The sequence below is a fragment of the Crocodylus siamensis genome, chromosome 5 (assembly GCF_052110815.1).
Source record: "Crocodylus siamensis isolate JL-2025a chromosome 5, ASM5211081v1, whole genome shotgun sequence".
NCBI classification, from domain to species: Eukaryota; Metazoa; Chordata; order Crocodylia; family Crocodylidae; genus Crocodylus; species Crocodylus siamensis.
The window spans coordinates 145,417,493-145,444,924 of record NC_143399.1 but is presented as its reverse complement, the minus strand read 5'-3'; the positions used below and the strand labels follow the sequence as shown (position 1 = coordinate 145,444,924).

The 27,432-nt window shown below is 45.1% G+C and overlaps 1 protein-coding gene and 1 long non-coding RNA gene across 8 annotated transcripts in view; one reads left to right on the top strand and one right to left on the bottom strand.

Annotated features, from left to right (window-relative positions):
* Positions 1-1,499: 1,499 nt before the first annotated feature.
* On the bottom strand, positions 1,500-23,344 carry SGO1 (shugoshin 1). 6 transcript variants are annotated; one of them, XM_090046569.1, is made up of 10 exons: positions 22,919-23,344; positions 22,683-22,831; positions 22,402-22,598; positions 18,438-18,542; positions 16,929-16,993; positions 14,927-15,072; positions 11,185-12,051; positions 4,436-4,552; positions 2,381-2,567; positions 1,500-2,144 (listed from the first exon to the last, which is right to left on the bottom strand). In XM_090046569.1, exons 2-10 carry the CDS (start codon positions 22,822-22,824, stop codon positions 2,003-2,005), a joined length of 1,968 nt encoding a protein of 655 aa, XP_089902695.1. In that variant the 5' UTR covers positions 22,825-22,831; positions 22,919-23,344; the 3' UTR covers positions 1,500-2,002. The 6 variants fall into 6 exon arrangements, with proteins under 6 accessions (XP_089902695.1, XP_089902693.1, XP_089902692.1 ...); XM_090046567.1 differs by having other exon boundaries at positions 4,421-4,552; positions 22,683-22,827; positions 22,919-23,342; XM_090046566.1 differs by having other exon boundaries at positions 4,421-4,552; positions 22,958-23,342.
* A 506-nt stretch (positions 23,345-23,850) lies between these two features.
* The window catches only part of LOC149864695 (uncharacterized), a 41,540-nt gene continuing 37,958 nt past the window's right edge, over positions 23,851-27,432 (top strand). For both annotated transcript variants that reach the window (XR_016442234.1, XR_016442235.1), the window contains exon 1: positions 23,851-24,242. This is a non-coding gene — a long non-coding RNA (uncharacterized LOC149864695). The remainder of the gene's footprint in view (positions 24,243-27,432) is intronic.

Sequence of the window (27,432 nt, the reverse complement as noted above, 5' to 3'; positions counted from 1 at the left end):
GGCTGATTCAGCTCCAGTCACCCTCCAGATACTTTGCCTGTTGCCCTGCAGCAGCCATACCACCTGTGGTGGAGCCTGAATTGAAGTAACACAGAATGTATGGAAGCAATAGATCCAGCTGTATCTAAGCATAAATGCCCCAAGCATGATGTTTCATTTTACCCCATTAGAAAAATCTTGTCTAGTGGGATCACTCTGTGGTCTGACTCTATAATCTAGTGAAGGACAGCACCTGTGGCCTGAGACCTTGCATGATTTGATATTACTGTGCTTAATGAGATCAGATGTGCAGGATGGGGGCAGTTTGTGGACCATGGTGGTGGCTATGCTTTTTTTCATGGAAGAGCCAAAAAGACATGTCCAGAGTGTTGGTTTTGCTATGAAGACCAGGATAGTTACTCAAATGCCAGAACATCCAGTTGGCCTCAGTAAGCATCTCATGACCCTGTGTATTCAAGAGACCACATGAAAGAGTCATCAGTGTATGTGACCTGACCCTTGATACAGGTGATAAAAGGGATCTGGTCTAAACTTGACCAAGTCCTGTCATCCCATCTGTTCCCAAAGAAGATAATTCTTTTGTGATTTCAGTACTAGAGTGTTGGGGTGGGCAGGGGGGGATGAAGGTGGCAGACTGATGGACTCTGAACTACAAAAAGAAACATTTGGAAAGGAAGGGGTTGGCACAATCAATTCAGATGAAAATCTTCTGAGCAGATGCTCAGAATAAGATCTCATCAAACTCCTTATTCCACCAAAGCAACAAAATAGAAGATGTCATGAATGTACCTTGTTTAAAACACTGGCATTTATCTGATTGAGTACATCAGCCTAGGACAGTTGCAGTGTCCATACCACTATAACTATGGGCAGTGAGGACAACTGTTAAACAGATCATAATTTGATATATTCAGTTATGTCCACTTGTGTCACCCCAAGGGTGGTTCTACAAGATTGAAAATAGCTAAAAAGTCTGTGGCACTGCAAAAATAAGAGTGGGAACAGCAAAAAAAAGAGGCACTGGAACAAAGGCTAGTTTGATTAGTGGAATATCAAGACCATTAAAAAGGAGAGAACTCATTAACACCTGAAATGAATAGCAATAAGCCATTAAGTCATTCAGGCAGCTGCCTGAATAGTAGATGCCCAGCAGTTGCTTTTAAACATTGTATAGGGTAGGAAACAAAGTGGGGTGTTTCTGTTTGGGCAGAAAGTAAGCTTCTGCTAAAACATGCATCCCAATTTTGGAAGCCTAATTTTGGGGGGCTTGGTATACAAGTAAATCAGCATTTTGGCTTGGCATGCTAAGATTTGCATTGCCTTCTGGCATTATCTTTTTGTAAATGATACTTACAGTGCACTATCTGAAATCACAGGGAAAAAAAGCAAAACAAAAAACCAGCTTCTACGAAAAAACACACATTCTTTACAGTTCTGAGATTTTTTGCCATTCTTCAAAAACTGGCTAATTTCAATTAAAGTAAAATTTCTTTGACACATTGTAACATCCAAGATGTTTATTATAAGCTTCAACATTAAAATTACAGCAGTTTAAGTAATACAAAAAAAATATCTACAGTCAACACTTAAGTGATCAAATCATTTTTATCATCATTTATCTATAATCAATTAAGGTGTTATGGCAAGCAGGGACTGACAAATCTAGTATTCAAAAGTCCTAATTCACACACAGCTGCTCATCTAACCAAACACAATGTCAATTACTGCTTAGATTAAAAGAACCCAACATGATCTTTGGGTCAAAAGGATACATTTTTATCCCTTACTGAAATTCCTGTACAACCTAAAATTAAAGAATATGCTAGAGGAATGTACTTTTCTGTACAAACATACATTTATATTTCCCTCTTGGGGTTTGAAGGAGGAGACATTTCAAGACCATATAAGAGTAAAGGCACTTTTACAAGCACCAATTTATATAGCAAATTTATTCTTCAGACTTTCAGTCTCAAAATTTGACAGCAAGGTGTCCAAGGATTTCTCAGTGACAACCAACAAACACCTCGTTGTATTTGGACAGAGATTTTTTTTTAGTAGAACTCTTTCCATCAGATTTTTTCTGCTTGAAAATTGGTGAATTCAGAAAACAAGCATCTGTAAATGGATCTCCTCTTCTGAGTTTCCTGTCAAAATAATTTAGTGAAATTGTAAAATTTTGAAAAAAACTGTTAAAAATGCAAAAACATTAGTGTAGTTCACAGCTTGGAAGTCAGATTTTACAATTCTTATTAGTAATACAAAATTTGCAAATCCCAAGCCTCCAAATTTAAGATGTTTTCCCCACAAAATCCAAGTCCACTAACAAGCCCAACCTGTAAATGAGCCCTCAACAGCTTATAACAGCAAATAATATACTAACCCAGAAATATTTGGTTCCTTATAGTTCACACTGACAGTACATCTGCGTTTGCACTTGGGAGCTCCTATTCTTTCTTCACTATTAAGGACTGGCTGAGACATGCTATTTTTTTTGTCATGAAATGAGAAGTTGGTAACATCAGAGAGAGAAAGACGAGCACCCTCAGATGACTGGGCAGGTACCACAGCTGAAAGATGTAATGAATATTTATTGTTAGTGTTGCATTGTTCTACAACTATTCTTCATTTAAATTCACTTGCATGTAATACTTCCTAAACTGAGGATTGAAAGGTTTCCCCATTGAGAAAAAGATGTCTAGTCCTCAATACCAATGAGCTCTAATAATTGGCTTAAAACACAAAAAATAAAAAAAATCCCACATATTGACTTCATTGAACCTTCTTATTTCAGCTAGTAATTTCTGCAGAAAGCCCACAACTTCTGCTCAAAACATCGTTTTTAGAAATCTAGCTAGACTTTATTTAGAAGAACCTTAAATGATATAGGAAAAGAGCAGATTTTACATGTAAATTGTTTTAAAAGTTACTCCTTTAAAAATTTGCCCCTTATTTTTAGTTTCAATTTGTCTAACCTCATCTTCCAACCATTTGATAATGTTTTTCTGTACTAATAGTAGGCAGTAGACATTTAGTTTACTCATAACGGTCTCTAGTACAGCAGTTCCTAAACTCTGACAGCATGCAGGGATCCTATACAATAAACCATGGAACATGAGCTTTCATTACAAGATGGTAGGTAAGAGAAAGCTAACGTGATCTTTGGATGCACAGGCACTGGAATATCAAGTTGAAGTGAGGAAGTATATTGCCTCTGCATTGGGTGTTGAAGCCATTACTGGGTTGCTGTGTCCATGCTTCCAATGATGATGATTAAATGAGTAAAGAGCTACAAAAAAGACTAGAAGCCTGGGAAATGAGAGAACTGAGCTCTGAAGAGGCCCCAAGGGGGTCAGAGACCCAGTTAATTTGAGAACTGCGTTAAGTATATTAAAACAGGTTCACAAGTTCAATCTGCCAAGGAATCTGGATCAGTTGTATAATCAATCTGTCCTCATCAACATTTACCACTTAAACATTGGTAAAATTTTGCAGATGGTGCAAATTGATTTTCTTACTAAATCACTGCTGTTGACCTTTGAGCCAATACCTGATCCCCATGGGATCTATTAGACATTCCAAATATCAACCCCCCACTTAGAACTATTTTGAGATTTAACAGTTAGCCCCTTTTAATTCTCTACATATGGGCATCTTATGTAGGGCTCACATTATTCAGAATGTGAAGAAGAAATATGTAAAATCTCTTATAATAGATACCTTTATGCAGTAAATGTATACGCCCATAAAACATAAGTTTTATAAAAAATAAGTCTTGTCACAATGTTCATTAGTATTAATTTATGAATAAGTCCCATATTATCCCTACTATGACTTCCCTCAGGATTGATGTCAGGCTTATCAAGCTTACATTAACCTTTACAGTAAAGCCATACAATTCATTCTTTTTAAATGTAGCATATTTGCTTGTTTCCAGTCTTCTAGAAGCTCCCCAATGTCAAAACTCACTAAAAAATTAACAACAATAGTTTTAGAAGTTATTTGACATCAGCAGTATTCTGTTGAATCAGATCCTAATGCATAAATTACTTCCTGAAGGAAGGGTGGATATTAGCAATACTTTTAAAAAATGATTGCACTCTAGATATTTGATTTTTATGTTGGTACAGCATATGTGGGTTAAGTGCTACGATAATAGAAAATAATAAAAAAAAGTTACCCTTTGCAATACTACAATACTTGTCTAAAAGAGGAATTCTCATCTCATTATGCAGAGGTGAATGCGATTTTACTTGATCTGCTTTCACTAGTGTTAGATTTATGGCTGATCTTCCTAGTTGTGGAATCATTAGCCTCTGGGATATTTGCCGTTTTGCCTAGAATGTGATAGCCAAGGGAGGGAAGGGGTAGCTACCTTGGTAACTGATCCCCCTTGTGGTTCACCCAGCTTGTAGGTCCTTACCTGGTGTCACCTTACCTCCAGGCGTCTTGCCTGCCACAACTTTGATTTTGCTCCATTGCCTGCTGGGGGAAAGTGGTCTCTGGGGCTGGGCATGACCTTGTGGGTCCTGATCAGCAGGGATCCTGGTTTTCTCTGTTTAAAAAGAGAAACAAAAACACCCAAACAGACCCTCTGATTAGAAATCCATGTTTTTCCTTCAGTTAAAATAAAACACTACTAATATACATATATAGAAAGATGTATAGGTATCAGCTGAACACAATGTTTTATTGATATATATTTAGTTTTAAAGCTATTTGGAAACCTAACAGTGCATCAATCATTATACTACATGAAATTCAAAATACTTGTATATTTTGGCATTTAATTTTGATTTTTTTTATCATAGAATATCAGAGGTCCCCTGCCCCCTTCATTCACCAGGATGTGGCTCCTGTCGTGACTGTGCCCCCCACTGGTTTGCGGTGCTGGCACCCTGGCACCGCTCCTCACTCCCAAGCAATAGCCCTCACACCCCTGCTGGTGCCCCTCATTCCTGACCCACAGCCCCCTGGCCCTGCCAGTGTCCCTCACTCCTAACTCACAGTCCTCACCACCCCCAGCATGTGTGGGGAATGGGGGCAGGAGGGTGGGTGGGGGTGTGAGCACAGGTGATGTGGGTTGGTACCTCCACAGCCCAGTAGGTGGGACCCAGAGTGGGAGGGAGCACTTCATTGATGTAGCCACCAATGTGAGGTGCAGCAGTGTGGAACTGTGTCCCCTAGTGCTGCTGGGTGGGCTGGGGGCACCTCACCTTGGTAGTTATGGCGGTGCTGGGTCCTGCCCACTGGGCTGTGAAGGTGGGTCCTGCCTGGAGCTGGTCCAGTCCAGTTGCAGCCCTGCACCCCACTGTGGGTGCAGAAGTCTGGGAGGCCCACATGCCCCTTCCCCCTGCATCACCTGTGCCCTCCACCCCCCTCAATGCATCGCCTGCGATTCCCTCCCAGACATACCTGGAGGGAGCTTTCCACTAAATCGCCTAGCTGCCATGTGCATGCATGCAGCATTGCCTGCCCCCTGCTCTTCCCAGCCCCTTGCAGGCTGGAACTCGGTTCCTGCGGTTTCCTGTGTTTTTCTCCTTAAAGGAGAAAACCCATGTTCCAGCTGATCAAGTTAGCACCGTCCTCGGCCTTTGCTCCCTCTCTAGTACTTCCCCTTTCAGGGGGTGCTCGTATATGATTCCAAGCACTTTTCGGGGTTTCAGCTGTCACAGCTATGGCTCCTTTGTCTCTGACCATACCCTCCACCTTAACCTTCTATTTGAGACCTCAGCCTTCAGGGATCAGCTTTGCCTTGAAAGCAGCCCCCCTCCCCTACGGATCCACTTTCACTTTGCTACTCTCCACCCCTCTGGTGTGGGGCCAACTTCTGGTATCTATTGCAGGGAAGTGCTCTCAGGCACCCCCTCATTGTAGCCTCCTCCCTACAGCTATAATCTAGTCCTCCAATTACAAGTCCAAAATGCAATGGAAAAAAACACAAGCCAACTGCTTCATAAAGTTTCCCCAGGGATAGTGTGTTGCCTGCAGGTCCTACCTTTCATCACCTGCAGCTTCCTTGGGCAGCTTGCAAGGGCCTGTGTTTGCCTTCTGCAACTCCAGTCTCAGGCTCCCCTCCCTGCTGCATGTTGGGACTGCTCCCCAGCCTGCTCAGAGACTGGCTTAAATCCCCCAGCTCAGCCTCCTTTTGTTCACATGATTGTCCCCTCTGCCCCTCTCTCCTAGGGCCAGATGTAGCTAATTGCTTCATTAGCTGTTTGGCCTTTTAATCCCTGGTTCAGTCCCTGCCCTGTCTGCCCTCTGCTTTCCTATCTATTCCTAACAACAGGGACAGGGGAAAATAAAACACCTGCAAATTACCGACTCTCAGTTCTGTTTTATATAGCCCATTTGATAATGTATATTTTTTGCTTTCACAAGAAAGCCAAATATGATCTGCTACATGTCTTATGTACAAAATGAGAACACATATTTTTATGTGCAATCTAAACTGTAATGGGCTTATTTGACAGCCAGGAAATTGCCTAACATGACTGGGGACTTGTTACTTACTCCTGAAAGACCCATAACTGAATGCTTTTCCCTCCCCATATTGGTTGCTGCAGCAGTAATAACAGCCTGGGAAGAGACCCTGCTGCATGGACAAAATGGTAAGTGGCTTGATCAGCAACTTCTCACAATGCTCTGAATAACAAAGTAACAAGCTTTAATGAGATGCTAAACTGGGCACAAACAGATGGGGGATGTACCTCTTTAAGTAACAAGGTATTCAGTCTTAAATGATATGTAAACTATTAAATCTGTTTGGGATCACAGGAAATCAGGGCTGAAAGAGATCTCATGGAGGTCAGCTAATCCAGGCCCTGTTTGAGGCAGCATCAACCCCTGACTAAACCACCCCAGCCAAGTGTCTGCCCAACCTGCTCTTGAAAGTTTCCAAGGATGGAGATTCCATACATCTCTAGGCAGCTCGACCAAGAAAGTTTCTCCTAATTTCCAACCTAAAATTTACTCTGCTGCAGCTTGTATGCTCCCAGCCATGGACAAAACCTATCTCCATCCTCTCTGTAATTGTCCTTCAGGTATTTGAAGACTTAGCAAATCCCTCCCTCAGTTGCATCTTCTTCAAACTAAAATAACCCTGGTTCTTTTTGCATTTCCCCATAAGTCATGTTTCCCAGGTTTCTAATAATTTTTATTACTCTCCCCTGGACTCCTAATCAACCCACATTTTTTTTTTTTTTTGAAGTGTGGAGTCCAAACCCACTAGACATACTACTCCTGGTGAGGCCTCACCAGTGCTGAAGAGAAGAATAATTTTCTTTGGTTTGCAAATGTCATTACTATTGATACAACCCAATATGCTGTTGAATATATATATTTATTTTACAACAAGAACACATTGTAACCCCCTAGTCCTTCTCTGCAGCACCGCAGCCTAGCCAATCCTTCCCCATTCTATATCTGTGCAAGAAATTTTTCTGTCCCTATTGCCCTAGATGAATTTCACCCGATTTATCTCAGACCATTTCTCAAGTTAGTCTCAAAATACGGCCTGCAGGCCAAATCTGTCCCGCTGAGGGATTTTGCCTGGCTTGCGGTATGTCCATTAGTCCCGTCTAGCCCATGTGCGGGAGGCAGCCCAGACTGTGTCAGGTGCAGGGGGCACGTGGCCCCCCTGGGTGCACAGTGGAGCTGGAGCAGCAGTACTCTAGCTCATCTGTTCCGCACCCACTGCCAGGATTGAGATCCATATGGGAAGGGCATGGCCAGGTGGCTGGGATGGAGCCACAGGCAGGTGGGTGGGGCTGAAAAGACTCTGGGATGTTGTGGCGGTGACAACATGCGGCCAGGGCCAAGCTACAAGTCACTGCCCACAGGTCACTGTGACAGGCACTGGTTTCACAGGCAGGAGTGTGCAAAGAGCGGATTGCAGCTCTGTCCTGGCCCTGTGCTGTCACCATCCCAAGATCTCTGCTCCAAACTCAATTCCATCTCCGCCTGGCCACGCGCCCTGCCCATGCAGCTCCCAGCTGGTCTCCATGAAGACCCCAGGATTGTGGGGCCGCGACAAGACCCCAGTTCCGCAGGCAGCAGCTCTACCTTGGTCCCATGCTGTCACCACCCTGCAATCCCAGAATCTCTATTGAGACTGGCTGCGAGTCTCATGGGCAGGGTGCTCAGCCAGGTGGAGAGGGAGCTGTGCCCAGGTCTTGGGGCTGTGACAGTGCAGGGCTGGGGCAGAGTCCCAATCCACTCCCTACAAGGCCCCCTGTTGCAAGGCTGTGCAGACAGTGGATCATGGTTCTGCCATAGCCCCACGTTGTCACTGCCCTACCCTGTGATCCTGGCTTTGCCTGCCACCTGATGGCCCCATTCCACACAGGGAGTTTTGGTGAGCCGTTGTAGGGGACAGGGTGCTGACCCAGCTCGTGACAGCTCAGCAAAACTCCTTATATTGCCCATGTGCCCAAATAATTGCCCACCCTTGAGTTAGATCAATGTTGATTCTCTAGTCATCACTTTAAAATAAGTTTCCTTCTTTTAAAAGACTTTTATAAAAAGATTTGCAAAAAAAGGAGAAATTAACTACAAATGCAAACCTTAACAATTGAGGCTGTTCAGTGGTAGTTTGTCCCCTTCTGGAATATTGAGTTCAGCTACACTCAAAACTCCCAAAAAACAGGAACTACAAGTGTTAAGGTGTATCAGATATACCTGCAACAAACTTCATTTTGCCCTCTTCTGAGTTCTCCCCAACACGCTAACTGCATACATACTAGCATTCTGCCATTTGAGATTCTCTAGTACAGGGGTGGGCATAATGCAGTCTGCGAGCCCATTCTATCTAGCCTGTGGGGCCCCTAAAAAAATTTAGAAAATTAAAATTTATCTGCCCCTGGCTTCCTGTCATGTGGCCCTCGATGGCTTACCAATACTCAGTAAGTGGCCCTCTGTCCAAAATAATTGCCCACCCCTGCTCTAGTAGAACACCCTGGGAAGAGAGCTCATATAGTAAGTAGACCACGTCTTCCTCGATACAAAAAAAGCCTCTAGTTTAGATCGCATGTAGCAATCGGCAACTACCTCCATGTGGCCTAAAGTCAAACACTCAGACTATGCCACGCAAACTATCCCTGATTTGCTAAACAATACCACATTTTCTTCCTTGCCTGAACCATTAATTCCAAAACATTGCTTTCACTTAGTCTTCACTAGAGGTGGCATTCTGCTATTTTCATTGATTTCATAGACATTTGGGCTAGAAGGGACCCTGGAGGATCATTGAGTCCAGCCCCGCCCCAGGGACAGGAAGTCAGCAGGGATCATAAGATCCCAGCAAAATAAGCATCCAAATGTGTCTTGAAGGCATTCAAAGTGGGTGCTTGAACCACCTCTGGCAGCAGTCTGTTCCAAACCTTCGGGGTTCGGACAGTAAAGCAGTTCTTTGTTATGTCCAGCCTGAATTGGTTACAGTAGAGTTTGTGACTGTTCAATCTTGTCATCCCTTGGGGGGCTCTGGTGAACAGATGTTCCCTCAGATCCTGATGAGCACCCCTGGTGGCCACCAGATCACCCCAAGCCTGCATTTTTCAAGGCTGAATAGCCCCATTGCTCTCAGCCTTTCATCATAAAGTCTGTTTTCCTGACCTCTGATCATGCGCATGGCTCTCCTGTGCACCCTCTCAAGCTTCTCTGCATCCCTTTTGAATTGTGGAGCCCAAAACTGGATGCAGTACTGCAGCTGCGGCCTCACCAAGGCCGAGTTTTGCCTAAGCATCTAGGTTAGCATGACAAAAAGCTGTATGTATACTAGAACTTTGGGGGCATTCTGTTACTTTTTTGCCTTAGTGGTCTAAATCTGGGCATCCAGACTTGGCTACATGTCTATGCCCTGATGACAGCAACTGCCCCATCTGGGGGAAACAGGAGCAACAAAGGCAAGCTCCTTTGGGGTAGTAATGAAAACAGCTTAAGTGGGAGCCCTGCCAAACTGCACAAGCCTAACATCCAGAAGAGGAGCAAGGTATAAAAACCAACATATTAAATAGCAGCCTCTAAAAAACTATTTGGGGGGGGCAGAGAAAAAGTGGCAAGCCCAGCCTCACTGTCAGACTTCTCTTAAGGGGCATGGCAGGCAGGATAGCCAGTGCTAGGTAGGGGTTGTAAAGTCAGGCCACCAAGATCCCAAACTTTATAATGCAGGAACTTCTAGTCATCAACCAGTTCATGGGGGGCAGGGAAACCGTAAGGAGATGATAGAGTGTATTTTGTACAAGGTAGTACCGTGCTGAGATGCTGGCACTGCAAAGCAGTGCTGTGGTACAAGACATGCTGTGCCTCTTTCCAAACTAGAAGTAGTGCTGCTGCATTAGTGCATCCCTGTATCCACACAAATAAGTTCTATGCAGAGCTTAGATGTATCCCAAGAGATTTTCCTGAAATGCTGATGTTTAAGGAAGATGTAGGAAATCCCATGCTCTAATGATACTAAGTTTGGGTCACTAACCCTTTCTTCCATCCCAATTAAGCAAAACAAAATCCAAGTTAAACATTTGGGTTTTAGAGTAGCTAGAAGAGCCATTTTGAAACATCTAGCATTTCACAACTTTAACTACAGCAAAGCTAATGACCTATTGTAACAGATTACAGTCTTTCTATAATGGTGTTTTTAGATGAGTGATTTTCTTTAGGCTGTTTAAAGTCTTGATCTGGAACACAAAGAAGTTTCATTTAGAAGCACTAGGAGTGCTCAGCCTTTTTGGCATAGGGATGGTGGGACTGGGCCCTAGCCCCACCTCCTCCAGCTGGGAACTGGATGCCAGGGACCTGGCCCCATCCCCTCCTATACCCACATGGACCCCGAGAGCTTGGCAGTGCCCCCTCATATCTCTGCCTGCTGGGACTGGTCACCTAACCCAGTGCACGGGGCTGGTGCTTCTCATAGGTCTGATGCTCCCATTGGGTCTGAAAATGTGGCAGTAGGGGAGTAGTGCCACCCCTTCCCCACTGTCAAGTTTCCAAACTCATGGGGAGCCCTGTGGGCTGGATAACACGGTGCTGCAGGCCAGATATGACCTGTGGGCCGGGTGTTGAGCACCCCTCTACTACACCATAGTGCAATATAGGACACTTATTTTTTATTTTTATGTTTTTTTGGTTTTCTGATTTGCCTCACACCTGAACTATCTTTAAATATATGTGCTCTCTGAACAGTTTACTTACCAATAGATTTGTTTTTTCTAGTACTCTCAGACTCTTCTTCACATGAATATTTCTGTTGATTCAAAACTAGAAGTCTCTTAGATTGTGCTCTTGTTGGGATTGGGATTGTATCGTTGCCGTCCTCCAAATTCCTCCTGTATTTTGACTTCCTTTGATAAGGCACAAAAGGGCTATCTTTTGAATCCACTTCTGAGTCATTTAACTCACTGCTGTCTATTTCATCTTCAGATAGATCCTTTCTGTCCTTCAGATCATTGTTCCTATTATTTACCTTATTTTGAAGGAAAGGTGTGACATGGACACTCTCCTCCAAAAGAAAATCATAAGCATCTCTTGAGTTAACAGATGAATCCAGCTTTTCTTTTGAAGAATTTTGTTCATCCTGGTTTTGCTTCTTTTTGGATTTTGTTCTGGAATTTTGATTTTTAGCTCCTTCTGATTTTCCTCTCTTTTTCCTTGTTCGACAGTCTTCTCTGCTTTTAAGCTTAATTTGTTTAAGTTTCGGTTCTACAACCAAGCAGTTCATGTCAGTTAATTTATTTGCCTGATCCACCACTGTCTCCAGGTTGATCTTGTTTTTATTTAGTTGAGAAAGATTTGGTTCTATAGTTTCTATATTACCTTCTTCTAAACTTTCCTCAAGTCCAATTTCATCTTGCTTATAAAATTCTCTAGTCAAGTCAGGCATTTCTGAATGGTCAACATTATAGATGCAGTGGTCATTCCAAGTTTTCAACTTTGAATAGCGATGCCTGGTGGACACATTTTTTGGTAACATATTACCAACTTCCATATTGTCTTTCGTGGAAGGAACATTGTTCAGCTTAGACTTTTCCAGTTTATCCAGATGAAAATTAGATCTTTGTCCTTAAGATTTAAGGAAAAAAATAAGTATACAAACTGAATTTTTGACTTGGGAGTTATTTAATTTATTGGCAGTTTGCCCAAATGCTTAAGTTTCTGAATCTTAGAATTTTCTTAAGTCAATTGACTCACAGCATAAAAGCAACTACAGAAACAGCCCTTATAACAGAGTCTCCAGAAAGGAATTCCAAGCTAAGCTAGGACCCAGTTTTTTCAAGGTATAACTCTAGTTTAATTCATGTACTTAGAAGATAAAATATATTTTGCCCTTCTTGAAGGCTTTGGCATTAGGTAATGCCATTTTTTTTTAGTTCAGGTCTGAATATTTTACATTTTACAATCATGTTACAGAAAAAAAAAAAAGTGTGCACCAAGAGCAAACATTAAACCTGTACCTAAATAAGGTTATTCTTTCTAAATTTACCAGCAGGTATACAACGTAATTTCTACATGACATACTGCCTTCTAGTCCATTGTTTCTCAACCTGTGGTACACGTACCCCTGGGTGTATGAGAGAGATACGCAGGGGGTATGCAGGTACCTCATCACTCTCTCTTGCCCTCTTTTCCTCTCAAAACTATGGCAAAAAATTTAGTGTGCCACTGCATGGCACTTTAAATTCCCCGGTAATAATTTGGCATGCAACACTTTGCATGGCACCGGGTTTAGCCTCCTAGCTTTGGCCAGTATCACCTCTAGGCCAGGTACATACTTGAGTTGTGCACCCCTGGTATAAAAGGTAGCAACCCTACCCATACCAGATCAGACATCTGTCATATAATGGCCTTATATACACAGCCCTTCTTCCAACAAATGGCACACATTAGTTTGCAAATATAAAATCCCCTGGAAAATTGAGTTTTGGGGTACTTGTTAAAATCTTCAGAAGTTAGGGGGTACTTGCTACTTAAAAGGTTGAGAAACACTGTTCTAGTCTATGCTTTCCCCACCTCACAACCTCTGGTGGCGTTTATGAATGTTTTCATTGGCTAGCTTCATTCTTAATTTATTTTCTTTTTCTGCACAAATGTTTCATTATAGCTTTATTTTAGAGCATTCCTCCAGCTACATACTCTCCAGAAGCATAATACCGGACATACAATTTCCACTAACTTTGCATACAAAATGCACTAAGTTTGTAATCCTGTATTTCCAGGGGGTGCAACCCAGTGCTGCAGGGCAGAGTGGGGCTGCACAGGAAAGCTGCTTGCAGCTGCAACCTCTGCGCTGCCCTGGCAATGTGTCCCCTGCATACATGGCTGCAGCAGGGACAACAACACAGGGCAGTGTGGAGCTCACAGGTGCACACAACTTTCCTGCATGGCCCCACTCTGCCCTGCAGCACCAAATGATACCTGCTGGGCTGCAAAGGCCCCAGGGGAGGGCAGCAGGGCAGGAGCTCGAGCCTGCCCCACACACAGATCTGGAGGGCACGAGTCAGCCCTGGCCCACCAGAAGTGTGTGCAGTGGGGGGGAGTGGGCCCCTCCTGAGGCCACAGCTGGGTGGGGAGGACGGGTGCAGAGCCAGGCTCTGCTTGGTTGCAGCAGCCACTGCCACCTGCCAGGGGCAGGGGGTTGTGGACCTGGGCCCCTGGCCCCGTAGCCCTGGCAGCTGGGGGCCTCCTCTGGCAGGGGGTTGCGGGTGGAAGAGTAAGAAGCCTTTCATTTTAATCATGGATTTGGGTGGGGTGGGAGGGGGGTGTTAAATCAGAGAATTTGCAGTTTTTTATTTTTTTTTTTAAAATCAAGGAAAACCAGGAACCCTGGAGATAAGAACAGCCAGAAACTTTGTAACTCCTGGGCAAGCATATACAGGTTTCCCTCTGTATGTGCAAATTTGCTCTTCTATGATGACCCTTTTTACAAAAAAAAAAAAATTAATTATATGAGAGGTAAATTCACTCTGATGTGATCAGTGTGGTAGAAGCCCACAATCAGCTGCTTTGAGGTGCATTGTGGGTGCATGCACCCCCACTCCCCCAAGCAGGTAAGTCTGTGGGGGAGGGGGTGAAGGGGCTTGGGGTGGGGGGGGAATAGACCAAGGCCCCCGCAATGAGGGAGGGAGTGGGGCCCAGGCCAGGTGGTGGGACAATTGGAACCCAGGCAGCTCATCCAGGGGTGCCGGGGGGCTCCCCCCCATCCCTGTGCCAACGCCACATGTGAGGGGCAGCATGACGATGGCGCCGCTGTGAAGCCCCCAGCCCAGGGACAACCCCATGCTCAGCTCTTCCACATCACAGCCCAGTACAGTCCTGTCAGTGCAGCACCCTGGGAGCTGAGCCATGAAGCCGCTTGGCAGCAGTGCCTGCGGCCGCTACTCAGGGCTGCTGGGCAGCTGCAGCTGCACCTGCCCCAGGAGCGGCGCAGGGGTCAGTACAGTTGACATCTTGGAATGTATCCCTATTTGTTACACTGTAGAGTGGGTTCCTTTTATGCGAATTTGAGTCATGCACCATTTTCTAGGAATACATGTACAGCATAAAGCAAGGGAAACCAATACAGAAGGCCTCTTCCACAAGATTAAAAAGAAAAGCATCTTCGATATTTGCTACATACCTACTGTCCTTCAGGAAGTTTAAGTGCTGATCAAACAACCTAAAAATTCATTATTTTAAAAGTTACTGATGTACAAATGTGGACTGAATAGCATGCTAATTTTAGCCTTTCTTCTTTTTAAAGTTCAGCATTTTACAAAATAAAAGCCAAAAAAGGAAAGCCAAAATCCAGAAAGAAAATGAAAGGGATGGTTTAAAGACCATTGCTTAGAAGCTTTAACTATGTTATTTGTATATATATAAAAAAGTTATTACATATTACTGTAGCTTTAAATGGAAAGGAAAATGCACACACATGTAATCTGTACTTAGATTTGGTTACCTGTGTCTGTAGTCATTTTTGTAAGGGCCTGCGACAAATACGGTACAAAATATGCATCATTTGTATCAGTATCATTCTCTGTTCTGTTTCTAAGCATTTCACATGCTGTGCTGGTATCTGCAACAAGAACACGTTGTGGAAGTCTCCTAGGAACAAGATTTGAAAGTTAATTGCATGTCTTAGGACAATTAATTTTTATCTCTTTATTACAGCAATTTCCTTCCTTTACTTCCTTTTATATTAATCCTTTACCAATTCTAGTTAAAGTACTTAAAATCTCATATGAGAGCTATGCCAAGGCATGTTTGGTTTAATTTAATATTAAACTTCTGTATGTTCTTTCACGTGAAAGCCTTTTTTTTTTTTTTTCCTGCCACTAGATTTTCGTCTCCAACATTTATGTCTGTATAGGCATTCAACTTTTTAGCACTGCATAATATTTAAAAAAATAAAGCTAACATTAGCATTTTTTTAATCCTTGGAAAATGCCTGTACCAAAATTCCAGGAATTCAACCACTAATTTATTGCATACGAGAGATTTTGACCATCACCTTCTAAAACAGGGCTGTCCAACCCTCCCAAAGTCAAATGATATTGAATATACGTGGAAGCGATAATCTTCACTCTTCAACAGTTCTCTGTTGCACTGAACAGAACAACTCTTCCAGATATTTCAAGATTAGTAATCCTTAACCTGATTTTTGAAGAAGGTGCAGACACTTCAGTTTATTAGGGAACAGTTTTGCTTAGGGATTGCCCCATCAATCACTAAGCAAATGCCATACACCAGAAATGAAAACACATTTTATTGCCCAAACACACAAACAAGACTTCAGCAATCAAGATCTTTCCTCAAAATAAGCAGTAATAGCAACACAAATGTACACTGTCGCAGAGCACTATGGTGCTCTGCTCCTATAAAGAGTGGAGGTGTGTAGCAGGGCACTGAGGTGCCTGCTACTTGTGGAGCAGCCAGTAAAGAGCCCAGCTGCTGGTTACCAGGGCAGCCACAGTAGTAATAAAGAAGCATAGCTGTGGGTTGCCAGGGAAACTGGTGAGTCAGCTGACTGGAAGGGGTAAGGCCTGGCTCCCATTTAAACCCAGGCTGAGCCATAGGGGTGGGAACTCTGCTGGAGCGAGGAAAAGGAAGAGGCTAGGATGCGTGGGCAGTTGTTACGGGTGAAAGGGAGAAACCCTGTGACAGGCTTGAATATGGTTATAGCTGGATGGCTTAATTTATGCTGCAGCCTAGGGGCTTGAGCTTTCTGTTTACTGTTTGTGACTGGAGGACTGGGTGAGGCTATCAGGGGTTGGATGAGGCCTCACAGGGGCTCCATGGTCATGTGGGGAACCCGGTGCCAGAGAGGGCATAGCATTTGGGGGTGCACTGACCCCAGCCCTGAGAAGGGGAACAGAGAATCAGAGGCCAGGTAAGGCTGAGGCTGCCTGAACCCTGAAGGGGGTTTGAGACCCCGAGGAGGAAATTTGGGGCCAGGCACGGCTACAACCACCTGAGCCTCAAGGCTGCAGTAACCCCAGAGCAAAGGGAGGCAGTGCAAAGAGGCCCCAGAGCAAAGGGGGCAGTGATTGAAGAGTGCCTGTGGGGCGCGCTTGCGAGACAAGGGTGCGGAAAGCCCAAGCACCAGAGGGTGTGGGGAGAGATGGGGGCTGCAGAGAGCCCGAGCGCCAGAGAGGGCACAGAGAGCCAGACAGACTGAACAATGTCTGGGGTATCAGTGAGGCTTGGGGTGTGGTAAAGGAGCGGCTGGAGCCATACATAGCCCGTAAGGCTAGGGTGCCCGGAACCCTGTTATAGAAGCGAGATGCAGGGTAGCTAGAGCACTGTGACCAAGAGGACTGAAAGGCAGCCTGCCATCTTATTAGTCAGCATGGCTCATCCTTCACTACTATTAAGACGGCCTGAAAGGATGTTAAATCAGAATATTTCATATACTACAGCAAACTTTTCCAAGATTAATATAAATGCATAAACATACTTACAAAAAATCTTCTTGTCTTAAAATACTGGAGTTATCTTCATGTGCTGAAGAACACATTCTCTTGTTCTGTGGGCAAAATAGATCTTGCTGTATAAAGTGGTAATGTATCATACTAGCAGTAAAGAGGGACACCTTTAAACCTTGGCCCCACAAACTGTATTTAGATAGCAGGGTGGCTCCTCACAGGCCAGATCTGGACCCACCACCTTCAATGGCGAGACAAATGACAGCAATATTAACTGTTATGAGCTCCCGAATCACAGGGATTAATACTCCTGTTGCTTCCACCAATGGGGCTCCATACACAAGAAGTTAGCAAGGGACCCTGCCCCAAATTCCCAGTCCCTCCAGAAGCCTTTCTGGGGCCAGATAATGTGACTCCATAGGGTGGATCTTTGACAACCTTGCTTTAAGCCATTTGTCTGAAAATATTATATGTATTACAGTTAATAATCACTCATTATTAAAGTGATAGAAATAAAAAGACTTGCTCTGTGCATTTAATAGCTACTTGTTGGTAGTCAGTTTAATGGTGGTCAATTTTCCCCTTTTTTAAATGAGTAAAACATTAAGATGAGCACCTACTGTTCTACAGGAATTCTTGAAAAAAGAAAGACAATATACAGATTTAGAAGGTCTGTAGTATTGACATATCCTAAAGTCAATTTTGAAAAAAAAGTTATGTTGAAGTGCTCTCACAGCAGAATTTCCCTTTTGGTTATAAATATAGTAGTATAGTGCCATTCTTTTCAAATCCCTTTTGGTAAGACTTCACAAAGTCATAAGCTTAGACATGTATGTTTTTAAGCAAAAAAGTATTAAATCTCAAGTCAGGTTTTAGTAACCCAGCAGTTAAAAGAATAATTTATGACTTGTTGTAGGACCTTTACTGTTATCTAAAAGCTGGTAGAAAAAGTAACAAATCTGGGCCAAATATGGCACAGACAGACACAAACATGCATGTCCCTTCAGAAATTATTTTTATAAATGACAGAGTAGAGAGAGAGATGTAACATCTTCACAGCTAAATATTGTCAGAGTTTTCTGTCCCCTAAAATTAAAAAAAAAAGGAAAAAAGGATCCTCTATAGTTTACTAACATGTAAAAAAAATGTAGAGTCTGGACTAAGGTATGCCTCTAATAACCCTAAATAATTGCATTGCCTTATTTACTGTACTGCCAGCATCTTGCTTTCCCGCCCTGATGGGAGGATTTCAGGTCTATAGTATTAAGTCATTTAGTTTGATGTATCACACCGATATACTTTAGGCAAAAAGCTCTCCACCTTAATTTTCTGAACAGTGTCAAACATCCAGTTTGTGTTTAGAAAGAGTAGGATTTTTAGAAGTGCTTAAGCTGCTTAAGAGCAGAAGTTCTATTGAAAGTCAGTGGGACTTCTGCTCTTAGATCACTTTTGAAAAAAATCCTAAGGAAAAAAAGCCCCTCACAATCTTCTACAATTCATTTAAATGTGATGGGGGGGGGGGGGAAAATACAGAATGGACTTAACTAGAGCCGTGAAACACAAGTCCTGTGCAGGACGAAGAAGGTCAGCCGTGTCCAAGAGTTTCTGAGCAACTTCAGAAATAATCTTGCTCAAAGCTGACAGTTTAGTCTAATGAGAGAGAAAGAACAAATAATTTTATTATGTTTGGCAAGCCACATAACAGTCCCTCTATTAAGATTAGATTTTTAAGTATCCTTTTATATAACATTATAGCAAAGGTGCACAAAAATTTCTTTTTTTCCCCTACAGTTAGAGAGAAATAGCCCCCAAAAAAGTAATGTCAAATAAAAAAAAATAAAAGTGTCTTATGCCAAATTTTTCATGAAAACATAAATTCAATTAATGTTTTGGATTTTTTCTTAGAAATCTGAAAATATAAAAAATAAAAATCATACTTCCCCCATCTACTATACTATACCATACTGCTACTTACTACTACCGTGCTAAGGTGAGTAAAAGGACTAATAAATATATGCGACTAAAATATGAAACTGAAGAGGAACAGACTCCGTAAATGAGGATGAAGATATAACTATCATAAAAATAAGGTAATAAAACACAATGGCTTTTAATATTTGATTCAAATTAATATTTAACACTAGTTCAATGACTGAAAGTTAATTAAATGACGATAAAACAGGATGGCGAAACAAAATGTGGCCAGAAGGAAGACATATATACCTAACAAGACATCAAGATTTAGTTAATTAGCTCTGAACAATTCCATTTAAATAAATGAAATCAGCTTTTTATACAGAAGCCTAAATACAGATTTAGGAACCCAATTTTGGCCATCTGTTTCTAAAAAACTTGACTATTTAACTGAATCCAGGCATACTTGGTATAATTCAACTCTGGGTGTTATATTTTATTTTCATAGAAATATGATTTAATTTAAGCATTTCTTAGTAAACTGAATAATTTATTTTAATACAAATTTGACTGATTCCAGTGTACATTGTTTGTGTAAGTATGGCTCCAAAGAAAACATTTGCTAAATTAATTACCTGTACCAGGGGTCAGCAACCCCTGCCAATTTTGCTTAGTATGGCACAGCTGGTCTGGGCTCTGGACAGCTACCACAGGCCATAGAGGCAGTGCAGCTTGGAGCAGATGGTCAGGAGGCTGCAAGCCCTGTTGCACAGAGCCCAGGCCAACTGTGGCTGGCAGCTGGGAGGTTGCAAAGAGCTGCACTGGGCTCCAGAGCCCCAGCCAGGCTATGTAGTGGCTGCATGGTCTCAGGGAGGGAAGTGGGGGAGGGGCCAGGGCTCCACTTCTTGAGGCCCCTTCCCAGCCCTGAGTGGAGGCATACGTGCAGCTGCCATGGCTACAGAGCCCAGCCAGGGCTAGGGGGCCTGCTGCAGCTGTTTGCAGCCTCCCAGCTGCCTGCCACAGGTTGCCTGGGCTCTGGGTAGCAGCAGCAAGCAGGCTGTAAACAGCTGCACTGGGGTCCAGAGCCCTGGCACCAGCTCTTTGACAGCTGCATGCACCCCTAAGGATGCATGGCTAGGAAGGGGCCTGGACCAACACAACCCCAGCCCCTCCCCTGCCATCTGCCTGAAGGCATGTATGCAGTTGCTGCCAGCAATGAGAATCGGGTCCCTCCTGGGTCCTCCACCATCTGTCATAGAATCATAGAAGTAGGGTCGGAAGGGACCTTCTAGATCTTCAAGTACGACCCCCCGCCTGGGCGGGAGAAAAGACTGGACTCAAATGAGTCCAGCCAGGTAGTTATCAAGCCTCTTCTTAAAGATCCCCAGGGTAGGAGCCAGCACCACTTCCCTAGGAAGTTGGTTCCAGCTCCTAGCTGCCCTAACTGTGAAGTAGTTCTTGCGGATGTCTAATCTAAATCTACTCTCTAATAACTTGTGTCCATTGTTCCTTGTCATGCCAGGGGGTGCTAGGGGAAACAGCGTCTCCCCTAAACCCTGCTGGTCCCCCCTAGTGAGTTTATAGATGGTCACCAGGTCCCCCCCTGAGCCTTCTCTTGTGAAGGATGAACAGGTTTAGGTCCTGCAGTCTTTCATTGTGGGGTCTGCCCTGTTGTCCCCGGATCATGTGGGTGGCCCTCCTTTGGAACCTCTCAATGTTGTCTACATCCCTCCTGAAATGGGGCGCATAGCGTCACATAGAGGGGGAGGATCACCTCCCCAGTGCTACTTGAGATGCATCTGTGGATGCACAACAAGGTCCGGTTAGCCCTGCCACCGTGACCTTGCATTGTCGGCCCATGTTCATCTTGGAGTCAGTAATGACTCCAAGATCCCTTTCCGCCTCCGTGCTCTCAAGAAGGGAGTTTCCCATTCTATAAGTGTGCTGCTGGTTTCTACTGCCCAAGTGCAGCACCCTGCACTTGTCAGTATTGAAACACATCCTGTTTATGTCAGCCCACTCCTGTAACCTATCCAGGTCTTGTTGCAGTCTTTCCCACCCTGCTAGTGTACTCACCTCACCCCAAATTTTGGTATCATCAGTGAATTTAAACAGGTTGCTTTTCACCCCGTCGTCCAAATCACTGATGAAGAAATTGAACAGCGCAGGCCCCAGGACCGAGCCCTGGGGGACTCCGCTGCCCACTTCCCCCCAGGCTGAATATGACCCGTCCACCACCACCCTCTGAGTACAACCCTTCAGCCAGTCTGCAATCCATCTGACTGTGTAGGCATCAATGCCACAGTCACCTAGTTTTTTAATGAGGATGGGGTGGGAGACGGTGTCAAAGGCCTTGCTGAAGTCTAGAAAGACTACGTCCACGGCAACACACACCTCCATTGCCTTTGTGACCTGATCATAAAAGGCAATCAGGTTGGTCTGACATGACCTGCCCCTAATGAAACCGTGCTGGTTGCTCTTGAGCATCATCCCTGAAGCCGGCCCATCGCAGATGTGCTCCTTGAGGATCTTCTCAAAGAGGTTCCCAAGGAAAGAGGTAAGACTGACGGGCCTATAGTTGCCCGTCTGTCTCGCCGAGTCAAGGCGTGGGTGGAGGTTGGGGTGTTTTTGACACTCTGGCCAAAAATGTTGTTGACCCTCGACTCATACTAATAATTATATCAAAAAAACACACTATCTAGTTTCTGCAATAGTAAAAGGGGTCTTATTATTCATTTATTAGAATGTTTATGCTGTTCTATCTATCTATTCTATCCTCCACCAGGGTAAAGACTAGTATCCCTCTCTAGGTTGCTCCTCCATGCCCAGCTCTTGGCACTGACAGCTGCAGATAGTACTGCCTACTATCATAATGGTAGCAGACCTGGACTGGTATGACCTGAGTTAAGCACTTTTAAAAATAAGCAACTTGAGTCCAAAAGTTACAACTACTCAGCACCTCTAGATCAGAAATGAAAAAACTTAGGGCAAGGGTGGGCAACACCCAGCATGGGTGCCAGACTGCGGCACCCAAAGACATATTGCTTTGGTATGCACACCTCCGGGTACACAGCAGGGAAAGGGGCAGGGCTGTGCTGCCACAAGGATTTGGCCCCTCGTGGCTCCCCCACCATCCACTCCAGTATGCCAATATCTTACAAGTTGAAGTTGTGGGTTGTTTTAGCACTCTGCCCAAAAATGGTACTGATCCCTGACCTAGGATGTATATTATTAGTGACCCAGTCATGCAAAAAAACCTTAGGCATGTGCTTAAACTTTTCCTTTCAGTGGGATTACTCAAGGTGCATAGAGAGAAGAAATTTACTCATATTCTTATATCCAGGAAGAGCACACACTAAGTTCAGATGCTTCCTCAGCCCGATGAAGGGTATCTATACCCAAAAGCTTGCTAAGAATTTTTCCAGCTATCTGAGTTGGTCTAATAAAAGACATCAGATTCACCCAGTGAACCTTGTCTGCCTATGTCCTTAGACCAACATGGCTACAGCCTAGACCCCTTCCTAAAGCAAAGGAGCTTTCCAAGGTTCAGACTATTTTCAATTAAAATAAAAAAGGTATTACAGCAACAGGCTACCTCAGCAGGTTCTTTTGCTTGCTGTGACCTCAGCTTTCTTTCCAAGCCAAACAGATGAAGCTTCAGATACTGATATTCTTTCTTTAATTGCAGAATGACTTCTTGCGCTTCTTTCAGTTTGGTCTTTTCCTCTTGCAATGCCAGAGCCAATGCTCGGTTATTCTCTTGGACGCTTCTGAGTTGCGCAGAACTGCTGGCTGCAAGAAAACAAAGCAGGTTTAGGCAGGACATCAGCCAAGCTGACAGCCGCGCTTGGAAACTAAACATTACAACATCTTTACTTGTTCCTTTGTGCTTTGCGGACAGGATCGGGTTCGCTTTCCCCAGCTTCATCCACTTCTGATTTCTTTTCTCTTTCATTCTCTCTTTTATGTCCTCCAGGCTGTCCTTGAAGGATTTTTTCAAGCTTTTTTCCCCAGCCATGGCCTAGCTAAAGAAACAAAGAAGTAGTTAAATGGCACGGTGGGGCAGGCAGAGATTTCAAGCAAGAGCTACTGCGAAACAAAGTAGGACGTACTCTTTAAAGAAGCCCCACAACGCTTCAGGGAGAACGGACCTTAACAACAGCTTGGCCACACAGGGGACTTCCAAGGATTGCTGCTCGGGCCGCGGGCGAGGCCTGGCCCGTGAGCAGCGCCGCCCCGCTCACCGGGTTCCGGGACGCTCGGCTCAACAGCGGAGCGCGAGCTGACACCTCGCGACAGTTGGCTGCTCTCTTGGAATTCGAAATTTTCCGCCGCGCCTTCCCATTGGTCGACAGGCTCACGTGATCCGGCAGCCATGACGTCGCCTAGCGACAAACCCCGGCGGGGGGAGAGGGCGGGCCAGGCAAGGAGCAAAGTTGTTATTTACCATCCGGGTCTTTCTGCCCAAGCCCCGCCCCACCCTGCGCCTTCCCCCCCGGGCGCGGCCGGGCGGGAGGCCCAGGCACCTTGCGCCTACGCAAAGGGGCCGCGTCCCAACTGAGTCGCCGGTGGCTGGGTGTATTTAGCCCCATCCGCGCGCATGGCCCCGCCCCTCGTGGCTATCGCGTCGTGTTGGACTTCACTGCGTGCCATTGGTCGCCCCGCTGCATACGTGTACACATGCACACAACTGTCTTACACATGTGGCTGTACCGTTCTCTCTCTCACACACACAACTCCCCCCTTTACTCTTGCCTATCCTGTATGCGCATATGTACCTGGCTTTCTTGGTTGTCACATGCGCACACCCATATGTACGTGGCCTTTGCCTGTCACATACACATGCATGTGTGCACACACACAGCTTTACCCTTGTCTATCACTATCACACACGCGTGGCTTTACCTTTGCTTGTCACACACATGCATGGGCACACACTCCTGACACCTCCCCCTCAGGTCTTGGTCTTGCTTGTTTTCTCTCTCTCTCTCTCTCTCTCTCTCTCTCTCTCTCTCTCTCTCACACACACACACACACACACACACACACACACACACACACACACACGACTTTACTCTTGCCTATCACACATGTGCATGCACACATGTACCTGCCTTTCTTGTCATGTGCACACATGTACGTGGCCTTTGCCTGTCACATACACATGCATGTGTGCACACACACACGGCTTTACCCTTGGCAATCACACGCACGGGCAAGTGGCTTTACCCTTGCCTGTTACACACATGCATACATGGCCCTGATGAATCCCCCCCTCCCACAACGTCTGCCACAGTATGAGAGTAAACCCATGTTGAACACCTAACTCTGATGGCCAGTAGCCAAGAGTTGCTGGGATCCCTGGAGCAGGCTGAGCTGGCCTTTGGCGGTGCCCAGGACAGAGGCAAAGGGGAAGAGCTTTGTGTTGCTTCTCTGGTAAGGTTCTTTTAAATGTAATGTTCTGGGATTTGGGGTGGGTGTTTGGGGGGTTATGCATGTTTTGGGACAGCCAGGACCTCTCTGTAAAGAGTTGGGGGAGGTGCAGGCTTGGAAGTAGCATTGTGATCCCACTCCTCTGGGGATGAGGTAGGGGAGTGGGAGTGGATGGGGGACGCAGGAAGTGGAGTATTGTATTTGGATGTAAACAGCAATTGGGAAGCAGGGCTGGGATCTCCTGCAGGGCTGGCTTCTGTGGGCGTTAGGCAGGGAGGCTGTAGTTAGGGCTGGGGTGGATGTGATTTTTCAAGTGTCAGCCTGTGGTTTGGGGAGTGAATTGTTATTACCTAGTTGTGCGTTGTCTGTTCGTTTTAAGCTCCTCTGAGCCTTTTGGATAGGGCAGATAAATACCTAAATAATAACCAGGGATTCTGTTTTCTCTGGTTTAGAAATTACAGATTCTCTGATAAAGATGCAGACATTCCAATTTAAAAACCCCAAATCTGTGACTAAAATGAAACACCTCTCTCTCTCTCTCTCTCTCTCGATATATCTAGATATATCGAGAGAAAGAGAGGAGGGGAGTATCAATTGAACACAATGCCTTATTGATATATTCACAGTTTTAAAGCAATTTGGAAGCCTACCAGTGCCTCAAGCACTGTAATAAAATAAGTATTAAGTACTGTACCCAGGACCATCCCTAGCCGGGTGCTAATTGAGGCGACTGCTCTGGGCCCTGCACTTTAGGAGGCCCTGCGGAGCCAGGCAGAGTGATGCGGTGACTCCGTGCCGCCGCTGGCTTTGTGTCTGGCTGCTTAGCAACCCCCAGCTGCCGAATCTGCCAGCAGCTTCCTCGCATCCAGGGTGGGGGGCCCACACAGGCTGATTTGCCTTGGGCCCCATAACCTGCTCGGGTCATCTCTGACAGTATTTATACATTTTCGTATTTGACTTCTGTTTTTTTATCATAGAAAATCAGAGCTAGCCCTGCTTCCTTCACTCACCAGGAAGCAGGCCCAGGTGCCTGACTCCCAGGCCACAGCCACCATGCGTTACTGGTGCCTCCTGAATCTGGGGGGGCACCCGTAGAAGCCAATGGCCCTGTCAGGGGCAGCACCAGCCCTACCGACAGCATCAGTGTCAATTGTCAGGGGGGCACCAGCCTCATCTGGGGGCACATGCACCCCCTACCAGTTGCCTACTATGACAGCCCCCCAGCCCAGATGGTGTCCCTCACTCTCCGCCACAGCCCTTGCCCCCCCCCCACCCTGCTGGAGGGGATCCCAGCTGCCAGGACTACAGGGCCAGGAACCCAAGTCTGCAGCCCCTTGCCTCTTCCAGTAGTGCCCGAGCCTCAGCTGCCACCCACGGGTGATGACAGCTGCTGTGACTGAGCGGAGTGTGGAGCCCAGCTCCCCCTTCCCCACGGGTGGCATGGCCAGAGTGGACTCCATGGTGGGGCTGAGCATTTCAGTCCTGGGTCCCAAGCCCCATGCACCACTCTGGCTGAGCAGCAGGCCCCAGCTCTGCTCAACTCCCTCCCTCCCTCCCTCCCTCCTTAATGTGAGGGGGCCTCAATTCTTCCGCCAGACTTAACTGCAGGGAGCTGCTTTCCAGGGTGCCTGGCAGTCCTGTCCATGTATAAGTGCATACATGCACAGGATGCCCCCTGCCTGACCACCCTCTTCCACTCCCAGCCTGCAGATAGCTCTTTGCAGAAGCGGAAAATCTGTGCATTTCTCTGTTAAAATGAAAAATCTGTGTTTTTTGTCTCGCTTAAAAAGGGAAATCTAAATGCTTTTCTGTGGGAAACAGAAAACCCAGATCCTGATAATAAGACTCATTGAGTCTTGATAGTTTCCCATATAAAACCATGGAAGTGCTTGGGAATGCAACCTTCCTTCAGTGTCACCGCTGATGCAGGGTTTGAATTAATTAAAAAAACCCAAAAAAGTTCTGGGGTAGAAGCAGGTTGAAGAATTACTTACATTAGCAGTACCAGGGCTGGTTCAATGAGCATGAGGAATTTAAGTGAAGACCTATTATTTATACAAGGAGTTGTCTTTTTTGTCAGTCCTTTGCAGTTGAGGATGATTGTCTTCCATGATTGTCATATTTGTGTGTCTGAAGATGGCTGATGAGGCCTATCTGGGACCGACTGCACTGACAGAGAGACTGTACTGCAGCTCAGACGTGTGTTTCTGTGTGTAGTGGGTGGTGCTGGATTGTTGATTTGGCCCATGCCGTGATGCTGTTTCTGCTGCTACTGCTTTTCCATATCTTGTTGTTGTTGTGAGGTTTCATAGTACTTAGATCTGTGCAGCAGACTTTTGCTCCATTTGGGGCAGTTCTGGGTGATAGTCTCCCACAAGTTGATGTTGCATTTTTTTTTCTTAAAGTTGACCATGAGGAAGTCCCTGAAGTGCTTTCTCTGTCCTCCTCTTGAGCATATGCCTTGGCTGAGCTGGGAGAATAAAACTTGTTTTGGGAGTCTGGAGTTAGACATCCGGATGACATGACTGGGCCAATGAAGTTGATGTCAGATTATCACCACCACAGTACTTGTGGTGTTTCCTTTCTTGAAAATTGTCACAATCATGGCATCTCTAAAGTCATTTGGGATGTCCTCATCATTCCAGATCCTTAAGATAAGGACATGAAGCTGTGATGGAAGCTTCTCTCCCAGCTGCTTGAAGGTTTCAGCATAGATTCCATCCGCTCCAAATGCCTTGTCATTCTTCATCGGCTTGATGGCTTTCTTCACCTTGTTGGAAGGACTCTAAGATCTTCTCTGACTGGGTGTCATGGGATGGAGTTGAGAGCAGCAGAATCTGTTAATATATCTTGTTAATAGCAGAGTGTCAAATGAGAAGGTCTTCAAAATGCTCCTTCATTGATGGCTCAAGCATTGCTGGCTTCCCTTTCCTTTATCAGGTCTCCTCCATCCTTAGGTCTCCAGGGGTTTGGTCCCTGAGTGCTTGATCTGTAGAATGCTTCAGTGGCATTGAAGAAACCACACATTATGGATGTCAGTGAGATACTGACTCTCCCTTACCCTTGTCTTCCCACCATTTGTTCTTCATGTTTGAAGGTCCTCTTTTGGACCTTGGCCTTGTTGGAGATTCAATTTCTTTTGTTTGGAGTTGGTGTTGTTTTGCCAAGCACAAAAGGCCTTGTGCTTGTGATC